The sequence below is a fragment of the Arachis duranensis genome, chromosome 4 (genome assembly GCF_000817695.3).
Source record: "Arachis duranensis cultivar V14167 chromosome 4, aradu.V14167.gnm2.J7QH, whole genome shotgun sequence".
NCBI lineage: Eukaryota > Viridiplantae > Streptophyta > Magnoliopsida > Fabales > Fabaceae > Arachis > Arachis duranensis.
The window spans coordinates 88772170-88785629 of record NC_029775.3 but is presented as its reverse complement, the minus strand read 5'-3'; the positions used below and the strand labels follow the sequence as shown (position 1 = coordinate 88785629).

Below are 13460 nucleotides of genomic sequence, written 5' to 3'. Positions count from 1 at the left end.
TTATGATGTATGAGAAATATGCATGTTGTGATATATGCTTGATGATTGGTGATGGTTTAATTCTGGGTTGAACCATGTTGATGGTGAGTATGATATTGATTGTGTACAATGATGATTTAGTGGAATTGGTGTTGTTGAGAATTGGCATGAGGAAGAGTACATGATATGTCAATATGTTTGAGTTTGAGCCACTTGGGTGAAGTGGGTTAAAATGATGAGATAGTGATTTTGATAAATTGTGGTAAAGTGTCAATGTGTGAGTTGAAGAGGCTTGATGTTGAAATTGATATATTTTGATTGATTTCAAAGAAAAGGGATGAAAATGGCATGTTTTGATTGATTTTGAAAAGAGTTGAATATGGCTTGTTTTGAAAATGGCACTTTGTGGTTTTTATGAAAAACATGATTTTTGGGCATACTTTGGTGGGACATAACTTGAACTACGGATCTCTGTTTTGTACCAAATCTATTTAGAAATGAAATTGGATCCGGGATGTCCATGCCGTTCGAAGAACGGGTGAAAAACGATTTAAAATGAGAAAGTTATGTCCGTTGGAAGATTGGGGTTTAAAACTGTGAATTCTGCAGCTTTTAACTTAGAAAAATTTGTAGCAGAATGACCCCCGCGCGTAGGCGCACTTGGCGCGTACGCGCCGTTCTTCTCGAAAGCGCCATCCACGCGTGCGCGTGATATGCGCGGGCGCGCCGATTGTGCTGCACCCAATGCCCAGCCATTTTCTAGAGAGTTGTGTGAAAACTGTGCCAGCTTTGTGCCTGGGGCATGAGAGTACCCACGCGTACGCGTGGTTGACGCGTGCGCGTCGTTTGGCTATTTTTCAATCCACGCGTTGGCGTGCATGACGCTTATGCGTCGATGAGTTTTCGAGGCCATCCACGCCTGCGCGTGGAGTGCGCGTACGCGTGGCCCTGTTTTCATCCCAAAGTTGATTTTTGAGTTTTAAAAGCCAAATTTCATACTTCTAAGCCTCCGATCTCACCACTTATATCTTAAATCATTATGATATGCCTAGCTATTATAAATGGGCTAGTGAATGAGGTAACTTGCGAGTGAAGCAAGGGAAAAGTGAATGATCAATGAGGATCAAAGATGATTATGTGAGATGCGGAGGGTGGTGGTGGAAGTGCTTGTTATGCCATGGGCCGAAGGGCTGCAATTGTTAATGAAGCAGCTGGTTATGGATTTAACCGTGAGCCGGGTGGCTGGTTATGGATTTAACCGTGAGCCAGAATGGCTGTGTATGATATGAATATTGGCTGGTTCTGGACTGAACTGTGAGCCAGATGGCTGATATGGATGTTGATCCATGGATGAGAATTCATGCATGTTTATGCTGAATTATTGATAATTGTGATTTGCACTTCCACTATCTGAGATACGAGTTTCCCTGGGTAGTAGCAGTGGCTAGCCACCACGTGCTCCAGGTTGAGACTTGATACTCTGTTGAGCCTATGTTGTAAGTGTGGCCGGGCACTGTGAAAGACCCGGATGAGCTTGCCCCCATAAATATTCACCAGTGAGGGTGATGGATATAGATCATGATTATGATTAAGTTTATGACAAGTATAACTCGAGTTGGGGATGCGTGACAGAGGGACAGTCCAATGGTTAGCTACCAGGACTTGTCGGGTTGGCTTTATAACCGACAGATGATATCATCAGCCACTAGGGACAGGCATTCATCATATGCATACTATATGAATTGTTTGATATTGCCTATTTGACTGCATATTACTTACTAATTGTCTAAATGCCTTAATTGTTCCTATTGCTAATTGTCTAAATGCCTTATTTGTTCCTAACTGTATATTTCTTGCTTGATATAACTGTGTTTGCTATACTATACTCCTGCTGGTGGTTGGGAGGTTTGAAGGAATTGGAAAGGGAAGTATTAGTTAGACTGAAGAATCTTTAGTCAGATGCCCTTTATGGTTGAGCTTGTTTATAAGTTTTGATATTATTTGGAGGAAGTTCTAGGATTGCCTTCGGCTTTCCTCTATTATTATGTATTATATATGTGGAAGCTGTTACCATGCTGGGGACCTCTGGTTCTCACCCATGCGGGTTTTGTGGTTTTCAGATGCAGGACGTGAGGTTTCCCACTGAGGCATGCTGGAGACTTCTTGATTTTGCGAAGATCCTTTGTTCTCGGGGCTATGTTTTGGTTTATATATGTTTTGCTTAGATACTTTTATCTCCATTAAATAATACAAACTGTGATGACTCCTCTTATGGGAGATTTTGGAGATTAGGTTTTATGTCAGGCTCCTAGTTATAATCAATCATTCATACTACTATACGTACTAAATTTTTATTTTAGAGGTCGTAATACCTTGCCATCTCTAAATTATGACTTAAGCATAAGACTCTGTATGGTAGGGTGTTACATACTCCCTCTCCCTCACCTCTGTGCTCTATGCTCTGGAAGGTATTTTTAGTTTTTCCATTTTTCTGAGTTAATTGTTGTTTCTCTGAGTTAATTTCCTTAATTGTTGATTGTTGTTAACAGGAGAAGATTGTTGATTGTTGTTTTTATTGAGTTAATTTTATTAAATTATTGTAAAATTTTGGAGTTAATTTTGTACTTTTGTTCTAAACTTCTGATTTTGAGTTCATTTCTGTAGGTTTTTTATGTTTATGGTGATAGCAATTTTTTTAGTGTGTTCAAGTCATGAGAGATTTAAGGTGGTTTTTGATTTTCTAAGTTAGTTATCGTTGATTGTTAATTTTTTGGAGTTTAGTGTTCTTGAATTTGTTAATTTTGTTTTGCTATGTTTTTGTTCTTTGGCTTTTTCTTGTTTTGCTATGGCTATTGACATGTTGAGGTTATGCTATTGAATTTTTAGTAATTGTAATCTATATTTAATTAAACCGCTTTCATCACAGTTGGATTTCGGTTAGATCATTAAATTATTAAATCAGTTATTCGATCGGTTCATTGACTGATCCAGTTTTTATAATTTTAGTATTTTGCTTGGTTCCAGAATTTTATTGTTTTATTAAATGAAGAAGAAAAAATAAGTATAAAAAAAGAGGAGTTATTGGAAGTAATTTTATACAATTATTTTATTTTTATCTAAAATGAATATTTTTTTTAATTATCTCCTTTAAATTCATGTGTGTATTTATAAATGTAAACTTACTTAAAACGACAGGAAATATTAAAGTGATTAAAAAGACACTTCAAAGAGATTAAATACAGATGTAAAATGATATTCAAAGTATTTTGTGAATGCATGTCAATAGGGAATACATAGCCATAGGTTCATTCTTTCCTAAGGTTTCTCACACAATTGAACAAAAAGAAAAAGGCTATTAATCTTTAGGCCATAATAGCCATTATGGGTGCTGATCAGAAAATCTCTCAGAATATCAATGATCACGCCGGGCTACAAAACCGCGTTACAAAATCAATTGTTATCTTCTATGTCTTTATTGTTGCCACTATGTTCTTCATCAATTCTGATATAGATATCATTTCTAGTTCTCCAGCACTCTCATCATTTGGATTCATAATGCAAAAACAAACTCATCAAGGTGAAAAGAGTGGTGTGAATCTTCAGCTTTCCATAGAAAAAAATAATGAAGAAGAAGAAGAAGAGAATCTAATTCCACCACAAAATGTTACAAAAGAAGAAAGAATGGCGTGGTTCAGGAAAAACTTACCTAAATTTGAGATACTCAAATCAAGCTATAACCCATCTTCAGCTTCATTTCATTTAAGGGTCCTCAGCTTCCTCACTCAAAATTGCTCAACATTTTTCTTCGCCATATGGCTGTCGCCGGCGAAGAATTTTAGCAAAAGGGAGTTCATAACGTTCGACACACTTTTCAAGGTCCACCCTCAAGGATGCTTGCTGATCCTATCAAGATCCATGGAGTCGAAACGAGGTTACCGGATCCTGAAACCGCTCCTAGACCGCGGCTTTAAAGTTCAAGTAAGAGAATAGTCTACGAATTTATTTCTAAAACTATTGATATTAACAGCTTAGTTCCTAAAAGACCAAAATAAATTCATGATACTTGAAAGATTACTTTATTTCATAATATCATCTCGGTTTCACTTTTCCTAACTATAATGCATGAGTTTTTTTTTTTTTTAATTTTCTCGAAGGGATAAATTGTCAACATTCGTTTAAAAGTAAAACTATCAATATTTGGAATTTTCAATTTATCCAAGACTAAATTAGTTGCTTACTCTGCAGGCAATTACTCCGGATTTGCCATTCTTGGTCAAGAATACCCCAGCTCAATCTTGGCTTGAAGGGATCAAGAATGGCAACAGGGACCCTGGATCAATCCCAATATCTCAGAACCTCTCAAATTTGATGAGGCTAGCAATGCTATACAAGTATGGTGGTGTGTATTTGGACACAGATTTGATCTTTGTGAAGGATATGTCAGAATTGAGAAATGCAATTGGAGCACAATTTGTTGATCTAGAGACAAAACAATGGTTGAGGCTAAACTCAGCAATTATGATATTTGACATGAAACATCCAATTCTACTTGATTTACTAGAAGAATTTGCATCAAGTTTTGATGGTAATAAATGGGGTCACAATGGTCCTTATTTGGTTACTAAGGTTGTGGGGAGAGTAGTTGAAGGTAAACTAGGGTACAATTTAACTGTTTTGCCACCTAGTGCATTTTACCCTGTGGATTGGAACAAGATTAAGGACTATTACAAGAAGCCTACAACTGATTCTGGAATAACTTGGGTGGATAATAGGTTTGTGGAATTGATTTATGGAGGGAAGACTTATGCACTTCATTTGTGGAACAAGAAGACCAGAGATCTTGCGATTGAAGAGGGAAGCGTCATGGAAAAATTGTTCACTGATTATTGCCTTACTTGCTCCAATTTTACTAGGACTTAGTCAAGTAATTTATTTTCACTGCTGAAAAAAAAATATTACCTTAGAGTCATTTTCAGGGAAAAAAGATTATTCATTTTATTTATCATCTTATGGATTATTTAAAAATTTAGTCTCTTTTTAAAATTTAATTTTTTTGTATTATAATTTTGTTTTTATAGTTTCACTATATTCACTCTATTATAAATCTATTTTAGAGAGTAGACTTTGGTCACAAACCTATGAACCTATCACTAGATATGATATAATGTTATAATGTTATATCACTCTGATTTCAATGTAAAGTGAAGCTTCATTGTATACTCTGTTTTACATAAGGTATGGCAAATTCTAACAAGGAAACCCTTCTCATTTCTTATGCACAAGAGCCAAGCAGGGTAAACGCAGGTCGGATTGGATATGGTCAAAATTTTAATCTAATCTGCATTAAAATTATCAAATCGAATCTTATATTCATAGTTCTTAAGTTTAGATTCGATCTATATATTTATAGATTGGATCAGATTGAATCTCAGATATATTTGCAAAACATAAAAATATTTTAAAAAATTTATTTTTATTAAAAAAATATCAATAAAATTCTTTTTTTCCATGCTTTTAAATATATTTACTCTTAAAATATTAGTTAAGATATATATTTTTTTAAATAAAAAAATAAAATAATATAACGTATATGATAATTATTAGTTGAAATAAAATATAAAAAGAATTTTTACTTATTTATTTATTTATTTATTTTTGCGGATCCACAGATATGTGGATGTCTGCATGAAATCCACAATCCATTCTTATTAGTGTGCGAATCGAATCAATATCCACAATTTTCATATCAGATTCGAATAAATACTGCGGAAATACAGATTGAATCTGTAACACCCTACCACACAGAGCCTTACGCTTAAGTCGTAAAGTAGAGGTGGCAAGGTATTATGACCTCTAAAAGAAATTTTAGGTACATAAATATAGTTGAAAGGAATCATATATAAGAGCCTTGAAGAATTAGCTAAACATAATAAAAATGATAAATAGAAAATCGAGTCACACTCGCACGGGTATTCATAAAACGGATAGGTAAGATCAAAAGAGAGCTGAAAACATATATATATATCAGAGTTCCAAAACACAGATAGCAAGCTCCAAACTCGACCTACGAAGGTAAGGCCAGTTAGAGTATATAATTATATATTTATATACAACCTAAAATAAAACTCAAACTACAAAAGAAACACTTGTATCTCCAAGTCAACCTCTAGGAGGAACAAAACACAAAATATACACGTAGAGATTCTATAAACATATATACATAGCCTAAAATAAAATATGACAGTCCAAAAGATAATTCTTCGCTTGTAAGGAGGGTCTCCAGATGCTCAACGAGGTGCCTCTCGATCTGCATCTGAAAAATAATAACATAGTATGGGCTGAGAACCAGAGGTTCTTAACATAGTAAAGGTGCTCGCATAGTTAATATAAAAGGTCTCGGGAGAGCCAGAGGCATTCCTAGAACTTCGCCACTCAGATTTCAGCTTAAGGATTCAACTAAACCAGAAATTAGGTAAGTTATCTAAGGTATTAAAGTTCTAAATCTAACTTTAACTTAACACTTCACTTTCTGACTCTTCCAATCCTTCGAGACACTGGTGGAACAACCCCCTACACCTCCGTCAAGAAGAATTTCTCAGAAAACATACACATACAATTCAAGCAAGGAAAACACAGATAGAGAAGCATTTACAGCAAGTAGAACAAGTAGCAAGTAAGTAGAATTAAACAATTAAGCAAACTAAAACAATGCACACTCAAACAAAGCAAACAAATGCATATGATGTATGCCTATCCTAGGGCTGACGAGTCTCATCTGTCGGTTATACAGCCGACCCAACATGTCCTGGTAGTTAACCATTGGACAGTCCCTCTGTGCGCGCATCCCCAAGCTCAATAATATTCCATGGAGTCAAATTCTAATCTCAATAATATAGTATTCTATGGAGTCAAACTCCAAACTCAATAATATTCCATGGAATCAAACTCCAAACTCAAATATAATATTCAATATTCATATATATATACATGCCTATGGGAGAATCCGGGGAGTTAAAGTGCCCGGTCACATCTTGCGACATAGGGTCAACAAATAGTCTCAAATACACAAGCCACATAATAATCTCTTTCCTTTCAAAAACAACACTTCAAATCAAAACTCCAATTATTATAGAAATTTTGACAGTATCTCCTCTAAAACTCGAATTTCTGCCACCCTTCAAGGATCCCAACTACCAAACCAAACACCTCTTAGTCATTCAAATCATTTCTAGTAACAAATTGTTTCAAAATCAAACAAATACCAATATTAAATCTTTTTCCAAAACTAACCAACTTCAACAGCAAATTATTAACAACAGCTAAACTACACATTTTATACCATATACACAATCCATCAATTATTCATTCAATTCATTTCTATCTTAAGGTCTTCTAACCTAAGTTCTCACGTGACATTAAACATTAACTACGTGAAACCAAAATCATACCTTCGTACGAAATCAAAATATTCGAAACTTCGGAGAAGCTTTCTAACCGAGCTATCGAAGAAAAAAACGTCCAGAATCGTTTATGCCTCCTAAAACTCCCGTTGGCTGAACTCAAGCAGTAGAGGAGCTACGTCACTGTCAACTTCCACCGATTAAAAGTGGTACCAACGTGTAGAGGAGGAGGATACGAATACTTTTACTAGATTAAATTTTTGATTGGGGTTACGAATTGCAAGAAATCACAACCAAAAATTTGGTGGGGGTTTACGTTCTCTCTCGGTCACGCTCTTCTCTCTCGCCATTTTCTTTCTTTCTTTCTCTCGCATACGCTAATCACATATATATGTACGATTAATTAGTAAGCCGCGTTGACTTCTTTATTGTATATATACCTTATGATATATATGTGCAATATATATATATTTTTATTTTTAAAATTGAAGGTAACTACATTCTACCTACCTTACAGAAATTTTTGTCCTCGAAAATTGATATAAGATAGAAGAGATTCATATTAACTTTTCTTTTTAAACATGTCAAAGAAAAACAGAAAGATTTGACATGTTTAGTTTACAATTCCAGGATATTCTTATGGCTTAAAAGTCTACGCAAAGCGAAAAATACAAAATAGGCTCAACGCAGAAGGGTTATAAGGCAGGCTGGTATTAGAACGACGGATTTATCGTTTCTAATACTCGCTTCATCTAGCTCCTAAGTTCTGGCGATTCTAATGGTGTCATCATACGTAATACAATCGAAACCGGTTCAGCCTCTGACACTAAATCTATCACAACTTACTCTTTCTCTCGACACCTAACCGATTATCAATTACGGGTTCAATCCATGTCATGTCTCTTCCTCGTAACTCACCATCTCTAGGTTTCAGGTAATAGTCCCGCACAACTCTCAACATTTCTAGTTCCTTATGTATAACTTAAGTTGTATGCTCAAAATAGTTCAACCCACTACTGTTGCGCCACTCTTTTTATTATTCTCGAATAATTTAGTCACTTTTCTAGGTTGACCAACTATCGTTCTGTCTCACTATTCGGAGGTCATCGTTCAGTTGAAAATCACAATGCTCACAACTCGGTAATCTACTATAATGAATGCTACATATTATTTACTATGCAAGGCAGTTGGAAATTTCAATTACCAGTTCGTGATTACCTCTAATCAGAGTATCTGTACTTCCAGCACCATCCGCTATCATAGTGAACACGCGTTCCTGATGTTGAGCCTTTCCAGCTTCTTGAATCTTCTTCTTTTCCGGACAATTCCAAGACAAATGCCCAACTCCACCACAGTAATAGCATACACCTAAACCAGCCCTACACAGAGTATTTGGGTGGTACTTTCCACACCTCCTATAAGTCAAATTCTTCGGTGGGGTCTGAGCTTACTTTCCTTTGCCTCTTCCTTAGTTGTTGTTGTTATTGAATCTCTAGAAGTTATTCTGACCCAAATGTGGTTGTGGGGTATAACCGCCTCGCTTGAAATCTTATCCTCTAGGGGCAAAGTTCCTCCCCTGATCTCTCCTAACAAAAATTCACTGATCACCCTTATAATCACGACTTCCTCAGACAATCCTCAGCAACTCTAGTTTTGTTTACCAGTTTCGGAAACACTCTGATCTTTATTGGTGCAACGAAGCTCAGAATATCGCTCCGAAGATCTCCCTCATACTTAATACATTTCCACTCAACAAAATCTTCAGACGCACATTGACAGATACGAGAAAAGCGACACAACTCTTCAAACCTGCTAGTATACTCAGTAAAAATCATTTGGCCTTGCTTTAATTATATCAATTCAAGTTCCTTGGCGTTTCTGACCGAATTAGAAAAATATTTCTTATAGAACTCTGTTCGGAAGACCTCCTAAGAAATCACAGCGCCATCTGGCTGCAGGATACGTCGTGTCCCCTGCCACCAATACTGAGCCTCACCTTGCAGCTGATAAGTTCCAAACTCAACCCATTGCTCCTCAAGGACTTGTTGAGTCGACAGTGCCTGTTCTACAGCCTGAATTCAATTGTCTGCATCAGTGGGATTTGAGGTTCTCCTGAAGGTCGGAGGGTGAACTTTTAAAAATGTAGCAAGTGTCATAGGGCCTTCTTTATCATTATTATTCCCGTGATTACCATGATTTATCTGATTGCCCAGTATCTCGGCTGTCGCTTGCATAGCTGCAGCCATATTTTCCAGGGCAGCCATAAAGTCTATTAGGTCATTTCCTGCCAGGCCAGGAGTAACGGTGCCTATCCTACCTCTACCTCGCCCGCGACCGCGTCCACGAGTCGACATCTGGTTCTTATATACATCAAATAAGTGATATCAAGTTGATCAGTCTTAATATTGTAAGTTTAATGCTTCAAGTTCCAAATGCATGCTCATGAACGTTTATGCCACATATATCAATCAGATATCCTAATAGCACATACACACACCCAGAGTATGCCCAGAAGTATAATCAGTCCATCCCTCAGGCTCTGCAAGAACGAATTGCTTTGATACCATATTGTAACACCCTACCACACAGAGCCCTATGCTTAAGTCGTAAAGTAGAGGTGGCAAGGTATTACGACCTCTAAAAAAAATTTTAGGTACATAAATATAGTTGAAAGGAATCATATCTAGGAGCCTTGAAGAATTAGCTAAACATAATAAAAACGATAAACAGAAATCGAGTCACACTCACATGGGTATTCATAAAACGGATAGGTAAGATAAAAAGAGTGCTGAAAACATGTGCGTGCGTGCGTGCGTGCGTGCGTGCGTGCGTGCGTGCGTGCGTGCGTGCGTGTGTGTGTGCGTGCCAGAGTTTCAAAACACAGATAGCAAGCTCTAGACTCGACTTGCGAAGCTAAGGCCGGACAGAGCATATAATTATATATTTATATACAACTCAAAATAAAACTCAAACCACAAAAGAAACACCTGTATCTCCAAGTCAACCTCTAGGAGGGACAAAACACAAAATATACATGCGGAGATTCTATAAACATATATACATAGCCTAAAACAAAATATGATAGTCCAAAAGATAATTCTGCGCTTGTAAGGAGGGTCTCCAGATGCTCAACAAGGTGCCTCTCGATCTGCATCTGAAAAACAACAACATAGTATGGGGGTGAGAACCAGAGGTTCTCAACATAGTACAAGTGCCTGCATAGTTAATATGAAAGGTCCCAGAAGAGCCAGAGGCATTCCTAGAACTTCGCCACTCAGATTTCAGCTTAAGGATTCAACTAAACCAGAAATTAGGTAAGTTATCTAAGGTATTAAAGTTCTAAATCTAACTTTAACTTAACACTTCACTTTCTGACTCCTCCAATCCTTCGAGACACTGGTGGAACAACCCCCCTCACACCTTTGTTAAGAGGGATTTCTCAGAAAACATACACATACAATTCAAGTAAGGAAAACACAGATAGAGAAGCATTTATAGCAAGTAGAACAAGTAGCAGGTAAGCAGAATTAAACAGTTAAGCAAACTAAAACAATGCACACTCAAACAAAGCAAACAAATGCATATGATGTATGCCTGTCCTATGGCCGATGAGTCTCATTTGTTGGTTATACAGCCAACCCGACATATCCTGGTAGTTAACCATTGGACAATCCCCTTGTGCGCGCATCCCCAAGCTCAATAATATAGTATTCCATGGAGTCAAACTCCAAGCTCAAATATAATATTCAATATTCATATATATATATATGCTCAAATACACAAGCCACATAATAATCTCTTTCCTTTCTAAAATAACACTTCCAATCAAAACTCCAATTCTTATAGAAATTTTGGCAGTATCTCCTCTAAAACTCGAATTTCTGTCATCCTTCAAGGGTCCCAACTACCAAACCAAACACCTCTCAGTCATTCAAATCATTTCCAGTAACAAATTATTTCAAAATCAAACAAATACCAATATTAAATCTTTTTCCAAAACCAACCAACTTCAACAGCAAATTATTAATAACAGCTAAACCACACATTTTATACTATATACACAAATCATCAATTATTCATTCAGTTCATTCCTATCTTAAGGTCTTCTAGCCTAAGTTCTCACGTGACATTAAACATTAACTACGAGAAACCAAAACTATACCTTCGTACAAAATCAAAATATTCAAAGCTCCGGAGAAGCTTTCTGACCAAGCTATCGAAGAAGAAAACGTCCAGAATCGTCTGTGCCTCCTAGAACTCCCATTGGCCGAACTCAAGGAGTAGAAGAACTACATCATCATCAACTTCTACCGATCAAAAGTGCTGCCAACATGTAGAGGAGGAGGAAATGAATACTTTTACCGGATTAGATTTTTGATTGGGTCGGAGTTACAGATTGCAAGAAATCGTAGCCGAAAATTCGATGGGGTTTACGTTCTCTCTCGGTCACGCTCTTTTCTCTCACCGTTTTCTTTCTTTCTTTCTTTCTTTCTCTCGCACACACGCACACAGACATATATATATGTACGATTAATTAGTAAGCCGCCTTGGCTTCTTTATTGTATATATGCCTTATGATATATATGTGCCACGTAATGCATAATGATAGTAAATATATATATGCCTAATCGAAGCCGTCTTTTGTTCTCGAGCTTACTGATAATAAAATAATTTTCTAAAAATAAAGAACTCTAATTTTGTAAAATACCTTATAACTTATTTATATTTATATTTTTAAAATTGATGGTCGCTACAAAATCTAATCCATGAACACTCCTACGATCAAGGATATGAAATCAGCTTCATCAATGGCCTTCTCACCACACCATTGCCATCGGCCGACAACGGTTAAGGGGGTCTCGCCGTTGTCCAAAATATATGCTGTCTCCGATGCCATATTATTCCTCCCACAATTCTGTAGACATTTTTCTGATGGCACATTTACGTGCTGGCGATATATCTATGTCTCAGAAGTTTAGTGTATTAGTATTTTTCAAGAACAATGCTATATGTTCAATAAATATTATTATTTTTTTGTTAGTATTTAGTCAATAATAATTTATAAAGGAACTTTGCACACAAAAAATATATAGTTTGTAAAATATTTACCAAAATTTATATACATGAATCAATACCGTTTGTACTTATATTATTTCGAAATTTGCACGTATGAATTAGTAAAATTTATTTGTTAAAAATAATTTAATATTTATATTGGTCAAATAATGACAAAAAATACTAAAAAATACTGGCCCAAGAGTTTCTCGTTTTTTAATTTGTTGTATTTTCTCTTAAATATTTATTTATATGGTTAAAGCTAAAACGTTAAATTGATTGAAGCCCATGCATTTCTCAAAATATTTTTGCAACGCTTAACTTAACCGCTGCAAAAGGTTACTTTAAAATGCCTCCGGCATCTTTGGTGTAATTTTGGTTGCCACTTGCCAGTGAGCTTGGATACTGCGGTTACGTTGTCCTTGTAGTTGTTTCTGAAAATTTTCTCCCCCTTTCAGCTTTATCCTTAAACCCTTGGTTCCAGTTCTTTACACAATTAAGGATTGCAAATCTATAAATGACCTAGAAATTAAAAAAATATGAGATCATGCAATGCCAAAGTACGATGCCAAAATTACATAATGTTTATATGGAAAATGTATGACAATAAGTAGTTAAAATTAGGACAAAAATTTAGACAAATATAACCCTTATTGAAAAGTAAGAAAATAACAAATTGGATATTATTAGCCTAAAAGAAGAGAGAAAAAAAAAAGGGACAAACAAAGAGGTTCGAATGTTCGATCTCTGAAATATTTAGATACATGCTTTTCTTGTCTTTGGATAGAGATCGATGTGAATGTTCTGTTTTGCTTTTTTACAAAGATAATATATTAAAAAATACCACGTGCATACAAAAAAAAATAGTTGTTCAATTAATTATTATATATTTTTCTATAAATATATTTATTTTTTTTAATTTGAAAATGAAATAGTAGTCTTGTTTAATTATTTTTACATTTTCTATATTAATTTTTACAATTATGTTAGATGTACACTAAAATTAATTTTTAAATTTAGTCACCA

The 13460-nt window shown here is 35.6% G+C and overlaps 1 protein-coding gene across 1 annotated transcript; it reads left to right on the top strand.

Moving 5' to 3' along the window:
• The first annotated feature begins 3300 nt into the window (after positions 1-3300).
• Positions 3301-5026, top strand: LOC107484865 (uncharacterized). The gene is made up of 2 exons (XM_016105410.3): positions 3301-3957; positions 4225-5026. Exons 1-2 carry the CDS (start codon positions 3361-3363, stop codon positions 4897-4899), a joined length of 1272 nt encoding a protein of 423 aa, XP_015960896.1. The 5' UTR covers positions 3301-3360; the 3' UTR covers positions 4900-5026.
• Positions 5027-13460: the final 8434 nt, after the last annotated feature.

Coding starts and splice junctions, on each gene's coding strand:
- LOC107484865 (XM_016105410.3), top strand. CDS start 3,361: ATGGGTGCTGATCAGAAAATCTCTCAGAATATCAATGATCACGCCGGG. Junction 3,958..4,224: donor ACCGCGGCTTTAAAGTTCAA/GTAAGAGAATAG, acceptor CTTACTCTGCAG/GCAATTACTCCGGATTTGCC.